The sequence below is a fragment of the Castor canadensis genome, chromosome 3 (assembly GCF_047511655.1).
Source record: "Castor canadensis chromosome 3, mCasCan1.hap1v2, whole genome shotgun sequence".
NCBI classification, from domain to species: Eukaryota; Metazoa; Chordata; class Mammalia; order Rodentia; family Castoridae; genus Castor; species Castor canadensis.
In genome coordinates this window covers 15853287-15872929 of record NC_133388.1, presented here as the reverse complement: position 1 = coordinate 15872929, position 19643 = coordinate 15853287, and the positions used below count along the sequence as shown (strand labels likewise).

Here is a 19643-nt window from a genome sequence, read left to right as displayed (position 1 = left end):
TTGAAAAGTGTAAATGGCTATACAAATGTGATATTTGGTTTTGGTGGTGGTGGTGGTATTGGTGATTATGACGTTGATGATGTTGGAATCACTTGCCAAAGAACAGGGGTGTTCTTTGCTAACCTTTCCTGTCTGCTGAAAGTGGCAGGTGAAGTTTGCCACCTGGAACTAAAACTGACTGAAGAATATTTATGTAAGTATATAAATATTTAGAAGAGCTTAATAAGACAATGTGTGGCATTGCCTGTTTTGGCTCTCTGCCTATGTGTATCCTTTTCTATCACCCTTTATTTGTATCTTTCCTGAGTTTTTGCTTTCAGCAAAAGAGGATGGACTTCTTTAAGGAGAAGTAACATTCTTTGGTCAAGAATTTGCAAAGAACTTTGCTTCTCTGTTAGAGGTCCTAAAGAATGCTTTATAGCTTTGTTCTCCCCACATCTTTATTTCTGAATATCTTTATAATTAATTGCATTTAATTTTTATTGTTAAAAATGTGAGTTTATGAATTTAGAACAAAATTTTAGTACCACATGCTGTAGTAGTGTGTGTGTGTATGTGTGTGTGAGAGAGTGTACATATGTGTGGATGTAGGGGGTTATGTTTGATTTTACTGATGTACTCGTGTATCTTCCTTACTCCACAGGTTACTCCATTTTAAGAGTAAGAGTATTTGACTGAGAAAGGAAAAGGAGAGGAACCCACATGTAATGACTAATTTTGTTAGTAATTTATTATCTATTATGTGGCAGTCATTTTACTGAGTAGTTAATATATGTGATATTTTAAAATCCTTATGGCATCCCAGTAAAATAGGTATCATTGACCTCATTTTATATATTAGGAAATTGAGGCTAAGTGCTCATGGCTAGTAAGTAGAAGAGCCAGAATTCAAGTGAAACCTGGGTTTTAGTTTTGTTGTGAGACTTAATTTTCTATATAAGTTGGATTCTTGGTTCCTCTATTTTTACCTGTGTAAAATGGATTTTTTTAGTCTTTGTGTGAAAAGCTCTAATTGTTGGGGGTAGGGTGAGGAGGGTTGAGATGACTCTTGTAGTAGCTGCAGAAAATTATCGTTGCATAATGTAAATTATGAATGGCTTGGAAAAGCCGGAACATGGAGTCTGAAGTGGAAATACAGAAACCACAGGCCTGTATTCTGTATGTTCTTCCTTAGGAGCCTGATGAGTGGGAGTTATGGTTGTGAATCTGGAAAGGAATGAAGAAGGGGAATTTGGAAAATACCTTTCACAAATTTTGCTTGGCTCTTGATACTAAGAGATTTACTTGTTAATTTTGTTGGATGTGATATTACTATGATTAAATTATAAATGTCTTCATTTAGCCAAAAGTTATATTAAACTATAAGTGGAATAATGTGATTAATAAGATTTGCTTTAAATACTTCAAGAAAAATAAGAGAGAGAGAGAAAGAAAGAGAGAGAGAGAGAGAGAGAGAAATAGAGACAGGCAGAGAGAGGGCAAGAGGTACCTTCTGTCCTTAGAAGTCCTTCTCTATGATCCCAATCCAACAGAGGAAGGGAGTCTAACTCATTCTGAATAGAATAGGACCAGTTTCAGTTGTGTTTTTTTCTACTTCTCCTCTTAAGATTATTTTTTCCTGAAAGACCCTTCCCAAATAATAAGATCTTAAGAAGGTGCTTCCCTTCCCTGTGCCTAACAGTACATAGCTATAACCCTCAGTCAAGATTGACTCTAAGAATGAAGAATAGTGAGCATGCCTCATGCCTCTGCTCTGACTGTCCTTTGAGCAGGTCGGGTGAGGGTGGGGACATATCATCCTAGGGGTGTAGGGTTATGTTTATTCTCATAGTTCCTTAGTGAGGGACTGTCTGTTTGCCCCTCCATTTGCCCCTTTTGGAATAGATATTCTTTGTTCTCGTTCTATCCTTGCAGATATGATACCATCCTCATTCTTTCAGTCAGATTTTGACCAGATTATCTCCACACTTCAAAATAGTGATGGAGTTGGTGAAAAGTGATACAAGTAGTTCTTGTGATATAAAGTGTCCTTTCTATCACTAATAGGAAGAGTTGGCAGAGAAAACTTTTAGTGTCCTATCCTAGATCCAAAACTATTCCATGAAAAGAATATAAATTCTAAATTGCTTTGTTGTACTAAGAGTCATGTGACATATTCATTCATTCATTCAACAAACATTTATTCAGGGCTAGGTATTTATTACATGTTGGCTATCCAAAAATGAAAGAGATGCTTCTGACATCCCAGTGGAGGAAATAGCTATAGAGTTTAATAGTTATATCATGTAGTGATAAGTACCATGACATGGAAGCCATGGGTACTATGAAAGTGCTGAGAAACTGTATCTAATGTAGCTTGTGGTAGGGAAGGTTAGTTATCTACAGGAGAAGTGGTAACAGCTGAGCTTGTAAGAATTCTTATGAGTTGGTTAGGTAGAGAAGTATGAATTGCATTCCTGTTAGAGAATACATACAAAACCATGGATAAATAAGAGCATCATGAGTTGGGGCTTTTGCAAGTTCTTATGGTTGAAGTGTGATGTCCATGACAAAGAGCAGAAAGTGAAGCCTGATAGGAGAGGAAGGAGCTGTTCTTGCTGGGCTCCATATGCTAATTTATTTTTTTGGATTTCAATGAACAGAAAATGAAGAACATTTGAATTTAGAAAGATTGTTCTGAATGTCAAGTGGAAAAAGAATTAGAAGGGAGTAAGTCTGGTCATCACCTAGGAAAGAGGTTGTGCAAAATTTAATTAAGATGATGTAAGTGTGGATAGAGAAGAAAGTAGATCCAAAGATGATTTCTAGTCAGAACCAACAGGACTACTAAGTGGCACGATTTCTGCAAAAACAGTGAATAAAGACAGAACTGCAGAGATAATTAAGGAGGACATCTGATTCCATATTGAACTTTGATCAAGAGAAGAAATTAAAAAGGTGAAAGGCATAATTTTTCTTAAAATGTTGTGGTGAATAGTTATAGTAATCCAAACTTGAGAAATATGTCCAAATGCTTTTTATTTATGTCCAGTTTCTCAGTGAAAGGTTAGACTGAAAAGAAAGTGGCTTAAAAGGGGTCAATGACAGCAAATCCAAGTCTTATACTTTATACAATGCAAAAAGAAACCAATAAAAAATAAGATGGAATTAGAACATATGTTATCAGATCTACAACATTAATAAACAACATTTACAAATAATTTGGGGGAAATGATTTTTCACTTCTCAAAACAGAACTTCACTTTCTGTTCAAAACAGAACAGAATGAAACAAACAAGAACCCCTGAGGCTCAGGGATATTAAATGGTTTGCTTGAATTTACACATAGCCATAGGTGAGAACTCATGCTCCATCCAGGGCTCTCTTCAGGGTGTCATGATAATGCCATGAAAAGTAGACCAAGAATGGCCAATTTAAATAAAAAAATGAGTACTTCAAATGATAATAAAGAACTTATAAAAACCTTTGGAATATATAGCAAGAAAAATGATTTTGGGGGGCATTCTGTTGCAATGAGAAAGAAAAAAATAATGTATGAAAAATGCTATATTATTTATATATCATATAAATAACTTTTAACTGAAAATTATTTGTGTAAATGATATTTAGAATTTTAAAAATTTAGAGGATATAATTGGACATAAGATAGATGACATTTAAACTTTCTATTCATTTTGTCCACTTTGTTGCTGTTGACCATCTGTCATGTATCTAACATTGAGATACATTCTAAAGAACTTACAATGAAATATTAGATATGTTTTTAAGAATCTTAAAGTGTTGTTAGGGAAACTGGCTTTGTGAGCATGAAACTAATTTGGAATCGGCCAGAATAGCTTATAACCGGTGACATGTTTATATGGTGAAGTGACAAAATTTAGGAGGCAGATCAGTAGTCAGAATAGGGAAATAATGATAATGCCTAGAGTTGATTAGAAGGCTTCATGAATAATGTGACTATAAGATCTTAAGATGGGCCTTGAAATCACTTGAAAATGATTTGAGTTTTCAAGAAAAGGCAGGACTACTGAAGTAGACTTGTTTGGTTTTGTGTTTCTGAAAACAAGCAGAAATTTAGCCTAATAATTTATCTGTCTACTAGTGATACTTAATGAGACACTGCAAACAGCCTGTCAAACAGTAGAACAGGGAAAGTTTTACTATTTCATGCAATATTCATACAATTGAATATTATTAAACCAGTAAAAACAGTTGATCCAGTGAAGAGCTTGCCTTACAGCCGGTTAAAATATCCGCTTTTACCACTTAGTAGATTTGTGTGTAAGGTCAAGTCACTTAACTATTTCTGAGCTTCGGTTTATTCAACACAAAAGCTATTGTGAGAATTAAAAAATGATGTAAGTAGAGTACCTTGTACATTGTGGATACTCAATAAATAATATTATTCATGCTAAAAGGTATACTCTGCTGGTGGTTAAATAGGTACTGTCTTTCTGAAGGGTGATAATGTCAATTCTTCCCAAAAGCTTTAAGATGAGTATTTCTTATTTGGCTCAGCAGTTCAATGACTGAAAATTTATTCTAAGGAAATAATTAAAGAGATGTCCATTTTTAAAAAGGATGTTCTTTACAGCACTGAACAGAACAGTGAAAAATAGCTCCAAGTCTCACAAATAGATATTTGGTAAAATAAATTGTGATTCACTTCAAAAAGGAAATTATAAAGCAATTAAAATGTTGTAGAAATCTATTTCTGATATAGAAAGTGAGGAAGACAAATTCTAAAATTATATGCAATTCAATCCATTTTATAAATGTATGCTTCTGTAGAAAAAATTTTCTAGAAGGATAACATGCCAACATGTTAACTATAGTTGTCTCTAAGTATAGTTGTCTCTTACTTTAATATTCTTCCTTGTGCTTGCCTCAAGTTTTTGCTTTTATGATAATCAACATAGATAATTAAAATTTAAAAAATGGAAATGGACATAGGAATATGCTTAAGATTTAAAGAAAAAGACTTAAAATTTTCATGATCTCAATTTTGTTAAAGTACTTTTATGCCTATGACTGAACTCTGCTTTTGTGGGTCTGCCTCTCAAAAGGTAGCAAAACTAAGAAATGTTGGAGATAGGATGGGGAGTAAAGTAGCAGAGGACAGAGATTAGATTTGTGTATGCACAAATAAAAATTTTCACTTTTTAAGAGATAGATAAAAACATCACTTCTTGGACCATTTTATTTTTCATCCAAGCTTTTAATAGTTGACTTCCTTGACTATAGGGAGAGATAATTGTTACAAAAACCCACTCTCTCTCACTCTGCCTTTTTTGCTTTAGTCTTTGCTAGGAATTTAGCACACTTAATCCTTACTTGGCCTTGTGGGAATCTATTAATGCTGAGTAAGAGACACAGTTCTTGGAGCCCACTGCCCACTTGGAAAAGATAACAAAGTCATCCAAATAGAAGTAAAATACAAATTGTGCTAACTATTGTGGGAAAAAAAATCCAAGTAGTGTTTTATAACAGAAAAATTGGGTGGGGATCAGGGCATAAGTTCAGACAGGAAAGTCAGTAGTTCCTCCATGAGGAACTGACATGTAAAGTCAACTAAGTAGAAGGAGAGACAAACACTCTAGGAAGAGGATGAGCACATATAAAGGTTTTTTTTTTTCATATAAAGGTGTTAAGGCTAAAAATAGTGTGTGTGTTTAAAAAAAAAAACCAAGAAACTGGACAAGAGCCAGTGACTCTGGCTTTAAGAGTACAAAGTCAGGTTGAAAGTGAAACTAGGAAAATTTATGTGCTACATGAAGGATTTTGGATTTTATTCTGAGGACAGTGAGTAGCCACTGAAGGATTTTAAGCAGAGGATTATGTGAAGCAGTTTATAATTTAAAAGTTCCCTTTGATTATCTTGAGGAGAAGGAACTGAAGAGAGACGAAATCTGGAAGATGAGTTAAGCTGCTTAGAGTCCAGTGTGAGACTATGGTGCTGAGTAATGAGAGTTGAAGAGGAAGAGCACAGGCACTTTGAAAATGTATTTTGATGATAGCATTGATAGGAAGGACTTAGTGATGGATTAGATTGGGGGAGCAAAGGGGGGAAATATGAGGATGATGATGACTCGGTGGATCACACAGATAGTGGAGAAGGGTGTCTTTTCTTTTTTGAGGGCAGGATATACAGTGTTAGATGTTTTACTTTGAGACATCTATAAGATTCTCAGGTAGAGAAGTTAAGTAGATGAGGTCTGTTATTCAGAGGACATATTTATTGTGGATAGAGATGTATTTAAGAGTATTTTGCCCATGGATGTGGCATTATGCTTGGACAGGATATCAAGAGAGAGGAGCAGTGAGTCTGGGGTTGAGCCCTAATGAATTCCAACATTTAATCTTCAAGTAGTGAGGGCAGGTGGAAAAGCACTTTGAAAGGAATATGTTCCAGAGGAGGAAGCCCAGGGGAATGTGGTGTCAGGGAAGCCAAGAGAGGCGAGGAGGGAGGGATTGACTGACTGTCTGAAATGAGCTAAAAGGTCCTGTCAAGTGATGGATAACTGGAAAGTGCCCATTAAGTTTGATAGTCTAGAGGCTCTAGGTGAGCATAGGTAAAGCAGATTCTGTATAGTGGTAGAGGTGGAAACCAACATGGAGTGATTAGGAGAGAGAGCAGGAAGTGAAGGAGAGATGAAAATGTGCACACAACTCAATAATTTTCACTCTGAAGGCAGAAGCCAGTAGCTGGAATGAAATGGAATGTCCTGGGGAAGGGTTTTTTTTCTTTTGGTAAAGGAGAATTTTGGTAGAGTTAGTTTGAATGCTGGTGGGAAGATTTATTAAAGAAGGAAAAATTAATGGAGAGACAGCTGATAAGAGGGTTCTTGTGGTGGGTTTGTGTTTGGTAACAGAAAGAAAGACGAAGGTGTAAGTAGGCTTGTGATATCTACTATATGTTGAGTATGTGCTAGGTACCATGCTAAGTGATTTGCACAGACAATTTATTATTCACACTAACCCTATGAAGTTGATTTATTTATCTCTTATTTTACAGATGAGGAAACTGAAGCTAAGTTGAGATAGAAACAAGGTCTGAATTCAGAACTGTTTGGTTTCAGAACTTACACTCTTAGCTCTTACATAGAGGTGTTCCTCTGTTAATAGTGTGTTGGTTTTCTCAGGCTACCATAAAAAATATCACAGACAGAGTTGCTTAAAAGTAGACTTTGTTTTCTCACAGTCTGGAGACTTATAGTCTAAGATCAAGGTGTTGGCATATTTGGTTTCACCTGAGCCCCTTTTCTTAGTTCCCAGGTGGCTACCTTCTTGCTTGTCCTTACTTGGTCTTTTCTCTGTGATCTTGCATTCCTGATGTCTCTTGTGCATCCTAATCTTTTCTTATAGGGACTCCAGGCAGATTGGATTAGGCCACACCACCCTAAAGGCTTCATTTTAACCTAGTCACTTCTTTAAAGGCCTTATCTACAAGTATAGTCACATTTTGAGGTTATGGTTTCAACATATGAATTAGTGTGTGTGTATGTGTGTGTGTGGAGGGGGGGGGCACAATTTAGTCCATAACACATGGTTTCTTTTTCTTTTCTTTGATACTTGAGGTTGAACCCAGGGATGTGCACATGTTAGGTAAGTGCTCTACCACTTGAACCATGCCTAGCTTCTTAAAGTTAAGGAAAGAAGTAGCCATGGTGGCTGCATGGGGTGGATTTGTGACAAGAAAACTATAATTGGAGAATAGAAGATTGCTAGTAGTAGTGAGGTGTACACATGGAAAAAGAACAAGAATTCTGTGCTGTGATGAGGCTGCTGGGTGCTCGTGTGGGCTTATTAACCTTGTATATCTCTTGTGTACCAACCAGGTTGAAATGCAAATGAATTTTATTCATATCCTTAGCACAATTACAAGTTACTATTTGTCAGGGACCTTTCTGGATGTCCTCAAAAAGTTGAAAATATGAATGTTAAATCTATGACTGCTGAGATGTTTTTGCATTCACCAGTACATAAAGTAGTTTGAAGGCCTTTCCAGCCTGTGCTGTAAATTGTCTTTAATGATTACTTGCCATTTTCATTCTCTTTGTCCTCTTCTTTCTTTCCACCTTCATTCATCAATAATTTATTGAATACCTACTAGATATCTGGCACTAAAGTTCACAGTCTGTTGTAAATATATACAGATATATATGTACTGTGTACATATCTTCACATATAGATAAAGACATATATAACCAAATGATATGCTATTATTAAAGTATTAATTCATTGTTTGTTTAACTTTGTGAACTTATCAAGTACCTAAATGGCAGACAATGTGCTAGGCTTGGGGTAGAGACATGAATAAGATTTAGTTTCTGCTTTTAAAAAAATTTATGGCATGATACAGAAAAACAAAAAGGTAAGTAAACAAAGGCAATACCATGTGAATTTGTAAAATATTAAAAGATCTCAAAGAAGGAAGTAACTTTAGTCTTTACTTTCCTGTGCATGTTTAGATATCTGTTGAAAGGAGCTATGACTGGATTTTATTAAAAAGAACTATAAAAAGAACATTCATTCATTTCAAATATTTTTGAATGCTTGCAGTCATTGTGTAGTGATAGTTTTAGAGTTCATGAACTATGAGCAAACCATTGAGTTGGAGGATCTTTGACTTTTCTCCTCATTTGACCTTACTGTCTGTATCTTGCACTTTTATCAGCTCCTTTTTTTAGGTGTTGGAATTATTAATGGTATTCCTGAAATATACTACAGAAACCTGCTGAATGTTAAAACTTGAGAAAAGTCACAGTAACAATGCATAATTGTGATAGTTGGGGAGCAGAGAACATATGCTGATCTAGCATATATCTCAGATTTGGAACTATTATTAATGTGGGAGTTCAAAAATGTTGAGAAAAAATGGATTTTTAGAGATTATATAATTGATACTTTTTAAAGTGTCACATCACTTACTTACACTATCTCAGGAAAAATTTGTTTACAACCAAATGCTTATGGGGTTAATTGAGACAATAAACATTTTTTGGAGCTGGTCTGTTGTATAAACTCAAGATATTATCTTCAATATTAACTTTTTTTTTTTGGGAAATGCTAGCCATATTATGGAAATAGCTCTGGAAATAGAAAGGAAAAAAGGCTAATTTGATAAATGGTGTACGTAGGTTTTAGAATCAATAATTAACCTAATAATTACTGCTGAAAATTGCTATGTCATATATTGAACTATGTGCATGTTGACTTAATTTCAGAATCATATTCTAGAGTATGTCATAATGGAAAGAGCACTGGATTGAGAGTTAGGAAATCTAAGGACAAGTTCAGTTCTTTCATTGCCCTCTTGTGCGCCTCATTTCGCCATCTTTAAAGTGAAGTGGTTATGGGAAAAGGTCTTCCCAGTTCTGGTATTTTATTCTGTGATTTTATGTTTCACATCTGTCAAAAGCATTTTGACTTTCTTTAAGTTGCTTAAGCCAGCATTTTAGTTAGAATGCATCCAGGAGCTTATTTGCATGGGCTGTGGGGAACAGCAAAGCCTTGATTCTCCAGGACTTGATTATGTCTTCTGCTAACCGCTGACAGTGAGCCATACCACCTAAAAGGCTCCCTTGGTAGCCTTAAAGATTGAAAGAACAAATGGACAGTATTGAGAACTCTGTGGAAGAGGAGACCAGAGAGACGTTGATCATCATGGCTCCTTGGGATTTGCAATGAGGAATGACTAGAACTGGGCCATTCACTACAGCCAGGTCAAAGGTCAGGTCAGGAATGTGGACAATGCTGGTGACTCCAGGTAGGTCTAGGAGGGTAAATAAATCTACTTAGTCCCTCCTGAGTCTTGAGAAGATCTGGGTAACCAAACTCAGCAAGCTATTAGGAAGGCTCCTAATTTATGAAATTCTTTGGAAGAAAAATGTGACATTCATTTTTTATGCTATTATTACTGCATAAACATTGTATTCTTACTTAATATTCACCAAGTTAATCTATTCTTAGCATATTCATGCAGTTTAAGCATTAAATAATACGCTTTCATGATTGCATATTAAGTTAAAACCCTGATTTCAATTTATGCCATTATGCCGTGGACTCTCCCTTCCCCCAATTCTTGAGGAGTTTTAGAGTGTTGAAAGAACTTTGAGTTTTCTCCTTCAATTTTAGTTAAGCAATATTAAGTATAATTGTCTGGTGGCAGAGACATATCTATTAATTACTTTGCTAAGAATAAACTAATTTGAGGGTAATAAGGAAATGATCAAAATGTTTCTTTTCTTAGTGATAAAAACAGTAATGGATACTTTGTGAGTAGGATATTAATCTAAATAGCTAAAAAATTTTGGGTGCTAAATTCAATTATAAGAAATTAAAAGTGTTTTATAATTGTTTCAATCATGGAATTACAGTAAATATTTATTTATGTTCCTTAAAATATTGATTAAATTTCTGTGTATAAATAGCCTGATACATATTACAAGATGATTCTTCTTCTTCCTTTTTTTTTCTTGCTTTTATTTAGTTGCTTCCAAGATTCGATACTTACAGGAATATCATAACCGGGTACTTCACAGCATTTATCCTGTACCTTCAGGAACAGATATTGCAAACACTCTGAAATACTTTTCTCAGACCTTGTTAAGGTAAGCCTAAAATATCCTCTACTTTGAGAGAATTATTAGGTAGTACTGCTGAATTTATTGGGACCTAAATTTTTATGGAACTGAAAGTTTTGAAAGGCATTAAATTTTCTAGTGCTCTGCCAGAAGAGTCTGGACTCCAGTCCTCTGGGTGTATTTAGCAGATCAGGTCCTAGGGTTAATTGGAAAAATGGGTGGCATGGCTACTATTGCCTGCTTCCCTGAGTTGAATGTCTTTCCAAGAGATCAGTAAATTATTATATCTATGTTTGGCACTAATACAGGATGGGATTAAAAGAAAACCTAACCAGGTGCCAGTGGCTCACGCCTGTAATTCTGTTTACTCAGAAGCAAAGATCAGGAGGATTGTGGTTTGAAGCCAGCCTGGGCAAATAGTTTGAGAGACCCTATCTCAGAAAACAAAAACCAAAAAACCCTTCACAAAAAAGGACTGGTGGAGTGGTTCAAGGTGTAGGCCCTGAACTCAAGCCCCAGAACCACCAAAAAAAAAAAAAAAGGAAGACTGTATATTGCTCAAAATTAAAAAAAAAATAGGAAACATTCTAAAGGAAATCAGAATTATGTGGTGTTTTAGTTTCATCGCTAGTATTTTCTGTTTCTCTCAGTGAAGTATGTGATAATAACAACTGTTTTAATCTTAATCTGTGTGACACTTCAAGTGTTCAACATGCTTCACAACTGACTTTGAAATTCTATGGAGGACAAGAAAACAAAAATATAGGGGCCTTTTTTTTTTTTTTTTTTTACTGTTTGCCTGTTCCTCAGGTAGAGACCTGAGGAACCATTCTACTTTGTTCTTCTCATTAGAGCAAACAGCAGAGATGAGCCTTTTCAGCAAAGGCTCAGTTGTTTTGAGAAATAAGATTGAAATATTTCCATTAAAAATATTTCCATTAAGTCCCAAGACTTGATCTCTTCCATTACTATGATCTTCTCAGTTCAACTGCTTTTGGAAGCACATAGATTGACTTGCTACCACTTCTGTTAGCATATAGCAGCATATGTTTTTAAAGTTAGGTATTAGTTGAAGAACACAAATTTGAAATGATTGTAGTGGTACTGGAGGTTATAGTAGTGTACTGCTTTGCCACGGGCAGAGAAAAGCCTCATCAAACCAAGCCAGCTACTAGTCTTCTATAGTCCTCACTGATCTGTTCTCCTTCTTTGGAATACCTTTTCGTTACAATCCTTAGTATTCCTGTTCTAGCTTGAAGGGATTCTGTTTATTGGATTCATCATGTCAGATTTGCACAGTAGGTTTAGGACCCTGATACAGGGCATTTTCCTTTTCAAATGGCAGGGAAATAATTAACCCACTTTTTATTGTTATAATCAGATAAATTTATTAATCAAGTCATCTGATTCTGTTCTCTTGAATTCTCCTTTTGTCTTTGAGGTCAGGATTCCTAGTGGGAGGCACTTTCATTTACTACAATTTGTGGTAGTTCCCATTTTGATAAGGAAGCATTATGAATTCCATTTGTGAAGAAGCGAGGACATCCTTGTTGACACTTCAGGGCTTTCTGCTTAAGGTTTAGTAATTGTGCCAAGAATGAAGAAATTTAGGATACTAAAGTTATGTTTGCAAGATACGAACATTCCATTTTTTTGAGTAATGGATCATTAGAATTTGATCATGGCTGATAGCATTTTAATGGTAAAACTGGTGTTAGGTTTGTTCAAGTGACTTGTTGTAGAAGATATTATGCAATTGAACTGAGTCCATTTTCCATGGGAGGCAACATCAACAACTGCTAATGGTAGCAGGGGCAATAGCTATCATTATCACAGCAATATTATATTTTTAATATTAGAATAATTATATTTACATGTATTAAAAACTACTTTAAACACTTTAAATATGACATCTCATTTAATCCCTCATAAGTAGATAAGATTATTATGTTCATTCACAGGTAATGTAACTAAGACACAGAGTAGTTAAATAAGTTGCTCAAAGATATTGATCCAATAATTTTGGAGCCAGGATTTGACCTTGGTGGTTCTAATTCATAGCACATAACATCAACAATTATACTATACTGTTTCTCTTTACTACTACTATCACATTACAGGGACACTTCTTTTAGTAAACACTTGGTTTGGCCTTTGGAAATGCCAGCATCTGCTATAAGTCTTTAGCGTAGTTTTCGCTCTCTTTAAGATTGATGGAACACAAAGATTTGCCATCTTTTCAAAAGTTGAACAGAACTATACCTGAGGTGATGTGGACAGTATTTCAACTCCTAGATGTTTTAGTTCTACCTTCTATTCAAGCAATTAGTGGGTCAGAGCAGAGTGATAGACTATAGTAAGGAGGACACACACACACACACACACACACACAGACACACACACACACACACACACACACACAGTGGAAGTAAAGAAAGAAAACACTGAGGAATGTAACATATCATGGATTGGACTTATTGGTTCAACTCTTGGGCTGAACTGAATGCATTTTATTTCTTCTTTGTGCCTACCCAGCTTTTTTTTTTTTAAATTGGAAATACAAAACTTCAAACTATTGTACTATACACTGATCCATGTTATGATTGTTTTCACTGTTGGTACATTCATTGCAATTGTATTTGTATTCCTTCCTTTTTTATGCTACTAGAAAGTTCAAGACAAATAAGAGGGTCTAAGTATTTGATTTCAAGATTATTGATGATAAGATTTTTTTTTTACTATAAACAAGATAGTTCCCTTTGCATTTATGTAATTTTTACTTCAGGAGAACTTCTTGTTTTCAGAACTCAGGTTCTTGGAAAGAATAAGAAGAAAAGCCAAGCATGGTGGTTCATGAGCACTCTGGAGACTGAGGCAGGAGTATAGTGAATTTGATGCCAGCTTGGGCTGCATAGCAAGACCCTGTCTCAAAAACAAACAAATAAACAAGCAAACAAAAAGCCCAAACACTTTACAAAATTCTAACAGTTTTATCTGAATCAGAATTACATGGATGCATGCATGTAACTCTCGCAGATTAGAGTTTTATATCTACTTGGAAAGGCTGAGATTAGCATACATGTTTAACTTCAATTAATCCACAGGAGGAGAGCTAATGTATGTTACCATGGTTGACCATAAAATCAGCTGAAGAATCCACATCTGTCCACTTAGCTCATAATTAGACTCATATTAGAGTCCTTGGAGGTTCCCTAAACTCTAGTTATAGAGACTTCCTGTGTGGTGTTCAGCTTACTAGAGTTTGCTCTGAGAACAGTGTTTGTTCCATAAAAAAGGATCAGTTAATGTTTTTCAAATTGACTTTGTCCAGTCCAGATTTCATTCAGTGTAGGAACCTTTCTAGAGCATTTATTAAATCTAATAGTGATCTAGGGTCCTGGGTAAAATTACATCTGAGTGCTAAGTTATGCCTGTTTTAATTTAATAGGGTCCTAAATTTGGCAGTGAACACCCAGTTATGTGTAATAACTTCAGAGTTTAGTTTTTTCCCCTTCTTTTAGCAATTGCAGAGATCATCTATTTAATCCTTTCACTGCTTTCAATCCTTTCACTGTTCATTTTATATTAGAAGCATTCTGAGTTCATATTTTAAACATCTAAAGTCACTAAGGATCTTGCCTTTTACCTAGCAGAACATTTAAAAATGCCTAATCTTCTTCCTATTTCAGGCATTCTTTTGGAATTCCTTCTCCCAGATCTCTCTTCTGGTGCTTTTTGAGCTGCTTGCTTATAAAATCTTAAAAAAAAAAATCGTTTGGGGAAAATTGCTTGCTACTAACTCTTTAGAAAACGTTTAATAATGTGCTTTAAAGAGACTAATCTCAGTACAATAATCTTAATTGAATGGAAACTTCTAATTGCTTAGGACAGATGTACATATGTATGTACATATACATGTGTTTGTGTATATACATATATATGTATTCATGTATATCTTTCAAATTATTGATTTGTCCATGGAGTAGCTTTAAAGTATAGCACAATCAAGTGAATTATGCTTAGTGTATAGATGCAGTTCAAATATCAGAATTCATAATTGTATAGGAAGTTTATTATTTATTATTTTTAAATTTTCTGTGCTATAAATACCTCAGGGCAACTAAATCATCTTTCCCCACACCTACAGAGGCCTTCTTCTCTTGCCTTATCTTGATAATGGAAGTCATTGCTTGGAAAGAGGACCTCAGGAGGGGAAAGGAAAGGTGAAAAGTTGGCTACTGGATCAAACTCTTCTGAGCAGGGCATTCTTAATATTCTTTTTGGTTGGGTCTATATATAGACCTCTGGAAAAGAATGGGAAAATCATTTGATCATTCCCAAGCTAGACAGTTTGGTTGGGGAAATAAGTTTTTTTCTCGGAATAAACTTCACAAAACATCATAAAATCACATCATAAAATCACATTTATTCATGAGCCCTTCTTAAGTTTTTTCACAAATGAAAACATTTCCTTACATTGAGACATGAATGGTAATTTGAAACTGGTTTCATGGAAAACTCATTTTCCTCCATTTTTTCTCAACATCACCTACTTATTAAATCCAAAGGCAGTGAGAGAGAGAGAGAGAGAGAGAGAGAGAGAGAGAAAGAGAGATACTCACTTTTTCAATGCTGGCATTCTTCCCTCCCTGCATATAGGAAGCTATTGTTGCTATCATTTGGGAACTCCACATATATAGCAAGGGAAAAATATCAAACTAGAGCCTCCAAAGTTGGGTTTCTCTAGTGCTTGTTTACTTATATCCAACTTTGAAAAAATAGTATGGTATATTAGAAAAATAATGGATTATATTTTCCCATTATAATGGGAAGTTTGATTGGAGCACTGAACTTAATTTAACATTGTTTAAATATTGTTAATTTATGATATTCAGCTATTTTTATTCTCTAAGGTAAAATGTTCTTTTTATACTATGTCTATAAGATCTCTATCTTGTAATTTTGAAAAAATGTTGGTAGTTGGCCAATTTAGGGCTGAAAGTTTGAGAAATAATATATTGACTTACATCCATTATGATTCTATAGGAATTTCTAGTGTGATAGAATCCTATAGGATTATAACAAATTATTGGTGATGGGGCTTTTCAACATTTAAAGGTGATACTCCTAAGAGTAATTGAGTTATATGAGAAAAGTATAAAGTCTAATGGAAAATCTGATGGCATTTATAATAGATGTAGGTAGATAGGGTAAATGGACGTTGATATCCCATTATAAAGTATAAGCCTACAAAGTCAAATACATTATACATTCAAATGGTAAATTAATCCCTTTAAAAGTAAAAGAATACACCAAATCTTAAGTTACTTATTGCTAAGAAGTATTCCATAACTATTCTGAAATTATTTTTATTATCAATTGTTTTTCTCTGGACATTGGGTAACAGAAGACAAAGGAAATCGAGGTAAATTAGGCACATAGAAAATAAAAAGCATGTAGTCATTTTCTGACATTGTAGCATATTTTTGCACTAAGATAAATAAAAATTAATGTAAACTTGACATAACAAGCATGTTTGACACTAACCAATTCTTTACATCACTGTAAAACTATAGTAATATCATTAACTGAGAATTTAGTAATGTTTGATGCACATAGAATAAATGTAAAAACAAAGTTACTTTATGTAATGAAACATTTATAAACTGTTATGTATTTTGACTAACATATAAGTGTAATATAGAAAAGCACTTATAAGTGCTGCATATATTATAATGTATAGCTATTGTCTTTAATGATAAATAGTATAATTTAATTTTAAAAACTTAAACATTTGGCTAAGCAGTAATTTCTTTTATTTTTAAATTTAAAACTTTTCTGCTTTATTTAAAGTTAAGGATAAAAGAAGCAATTCATTTTTAGAAGTTATTTTTATTCCCATTAAACTTTTATTTAACTTTCTAAATTCTTTCCTTTAGTTTTTAGTGAGTTTTGTTGAATAATAACGTAAGTAGCAGCAGTAATATATGAGATCTTATTGTATCATGTGCAGCTATATGACAGATACTGCTTTCTTAGTCTTTAGAATTTTCAAGGTAACTATTTAATAAGCCACTGTTTGCATTCATAAAATAAAATGTTTCCTCCCCAACATGCCAAATTAAAAAAACACACACATAAATAACCATTATCATTAGTTCACAAACATATGCTATGGACCATCTACTATATATTCTTTTATAGCTTTTCCAATGTAGTTTAGCTAACATTTTAGAAATATGTATTATTTCTAAATTCATATGCCTGTTTAAACTTCATTATCTCAAATGATACTGACAGAATGTCATGAAACAGTATCATAATATACATATAGACATTATTTTGATGCAATAAACATGTGATTTTTAAGACTTTCTTAATAAACACACATGTTTATTCTTTGCTAAAACATGTTTCTGCAAGTGCCATACCTATATTTTGCAAGTTTCTATTTATGTGATTAATACAGTCTTGCTGAAAACTTTTCTTTGAAAGCTCCTTGCAATTATGAATCAGAGCCCTTATTTGGTAGACAATGTCATTGTTTTTCCTCTCATGAAACCTCTCCTTCACCAAACTGACAAACTGTAAAACATGGGTTTGGCACTGAAACATGCATTTTTATATTTTTGCTCCTTACTAACCAGATAACACATGAGATGCAATGAAAGTTCCACAAAGTAAACCTGTATTATTGGTATCTCTGAGCACAAAGCTATGTGACTGGTACTAGATTTGTAGACCCTGCTGGCATGGCGATTGCATCTTATGTGGGATGTATCTGGTGTTTTATTATTTGTTTTAGAGTGTCATTTCAATGTAATGTGCTGTTCTTTGTGTCTTTGTTGTCTCTTTTTTTTCTTTGTCCCCCCAACAGCATTTTGTCCCGCACAGGGAAGAAGGAAAACCAAGATGCCTCCAATTTGACAGTGCCCATGACCATGTGTCTTTTTCCTGTGCCATTCCCACTCACCCCATCTCTAAGACCGCAGGTCAGTTCCATCAACCCTACTGTTACTCGCTCCCTCCTTTACAGCGTCCTGCGAGATGCTCCTTCAGAACGTGGCCCGCAAAGTCGTGATGCTCAGTTGTCAGACTACCCTTCTTTGGACTATCAAGGCCTCTACGTGACTTTGGTGACTCTCCTGGATCTAGTTCCTTTACTACAGCATGGCCAACATGGTGAGCATTTAATTAAAATCTTGGGAAACCTACATGTTTATTTATTAATATATATGATGTTGAGAAATTGGCTTGGAGACTGTTGTAATTGTGATAAATTGCTTGAAAGGACTTTGTGTGGCTAAAGCCTTTCTTATGCTGAAACTTCATTATGGTACTTCCTGTCCTATCATTTTACACTGTTGTATTGCCAAGGGATGTTATCTCAGTGGGCTTGTGTTGGGGAAAATAGGCTGGAGACTGGAGGAAGAATATAACAAGAAGCTCTCTCTTCTCTCGGGATCAGCTTCTAGTGGGGATTCTTGTTGAAGTTACAGTTGGGGAGCTAAGATTTAAAAACTTTCCCCCAGAAAATGTAAAAGGTAAAGTTTGAGGAGCAGACTCTGATCCACTAACTGATTCTGTGAGTTTTGGGTACAAATTGAAGAATCTTCTAGGACTCATCTTTCCTGTCATAATTGTCAGGACAGGAGGGTTAGATAAGAGGGAATGTCTAAGAACTTTTCCAAATTTATCTCACAAGCAATAATTGCTACAAAATGCTATACCAAAATGTCACAGCATACAGCATTATAGTGATATTTTGGAACAGAAGCCAGAGAGCATGCTTCTTTTCTTATCTCTTCCCCCTTTCTATTATATATTTAGTCAATTTCATTATCTTACTTGCTTACTAAATTCTCTTAACACGTAAAAAGGACTACAGTAATATCCTCTGCTTAGCTATCCAATATGTATTTGGGAGAATCAAATGGAAAACTACACAGTAATAAGAGATTTTTGTAGAAAAATGTACTTTAAAGCATTAGTTGTCTTAACTTTAAAATACTGATAATTTGTTTCCTGGAAGTATGATAGCTAAAGTTTCATTGTACAGAAAAGCTGGAATTTTGGAAATAGGTGGGTGGTGGGGGCTATTTTGCCTTTTAATATAAAAAATTCTAAGAGAATGCTTAATGGTTCATTTAGTATTATGTGTTCCTAATTAAAAATTTTAAAATTTACTTTCATAAGTAATGATTATCGAATTTGCTTTTCTTGTATGTACAACTCTGTGTTATAGTGAATATAAAAGTGTAGGAATCTGTAAAATTGCTTATTCTGTACTTTTGTGGCTGCCTTAAGCCTTCTTCTCTCAGCTTAGAATCTAAATACAATAAATCTAAACATAAGGCTATCAGAGCTTAATATGCTGATGAGTCTGTCAGTGCCTGTCCTTTGTGATGCCTAGTCCTGCATTCATTGTGGACCTACTTGCTGCTTGGATGGTCTGCTGGGTTAGGGAAGATGCCCTTTATCTTCAAAGCCCCTTGATTAACATAAAATATTGAATTTGGTAAATCATAACCCATATAATTGCAGTTAATGTGTGTATTGTGACAATTTTAAGGGAAATGGTCTATAATTTTGTTCTTATATCTGCAGCTGTTTTGTGACTTTATTCTCCATTGTTATTTGTTGTGTTCTTATTCTGTACAATAGAGCTTAGAAGATAGGAAAAAATATACCAGTTCATTCTAGCAAATGGTTTAGAGAGGCCAGACAGCATTGTTTCTTCAAAAGTGTGGTTTGAAGAATCTCAGAATCACCTAGGGAGTTTGGAAAATGGAATTCTTCAATAGGAATTACTAAGAAATGGTTTTAGATCTGAATTTTTAAGCAAGCTTCCTGTGGATGCCTCTTTTGCACTTTTAGATTAAGAGCCATTGTACAATGTTTAGAGGCTGTGTCCTCACTCTGAGTCTGGGTGACCTAGGAAAGAGTACTAGGGACTGTTTTTTTTTTTTTTTTGTCACAGTTCAACTACTGACTCTCAGGTGATTTGGGGCAATCACTTTCCCTCTCCTGATTTCAGTTTCCTTCTATAAAAAATAC

At 34.6% G+C, this 19643-nt stretch overlaps 1 protein-coding gene across 29 annotated transcripts in view; it reads left to right on the top strand.

Moving 5' to 3' along the window:
• The window catches only part of Unc79 (unc-79 homolog, NALCN channel complex subunit), a 261091-nt gene that overhangs the window by 21041 nt on the left and 220407 nt on the right, over window positions 1-19643 (top strand). For 8 of the 29 annotated variants that reach the window (XM_074067265.1, XM_074067269.1, XM_074067262.1 and 5 more), the window contains exons 2-7: window positions 143-193; window positions 644-719; window positions 7578-7605; window positions 9559-9769; window positions 10493-10613; window positions 17464-17768. The exons of 2 other annotated variants lie outside the window; for them this stretch is intronic. In XM_074067265.1, coding sequence (XP_073923366.1) covers window positions 9694-9769; window positions 10493-10613; window positions 17464-17768 — 502 coding nt within the window. In that variant the 5' untranslated portion in view covers window positions 143-193; window positions 644-719; window positions 7578-7605; window positions 9559-9693. 19 more of the 29 variants (XM_074067270.1, XM_074067258.1, XM_074067272.1 and 16 more) reach the window with 17 other exon arrangements.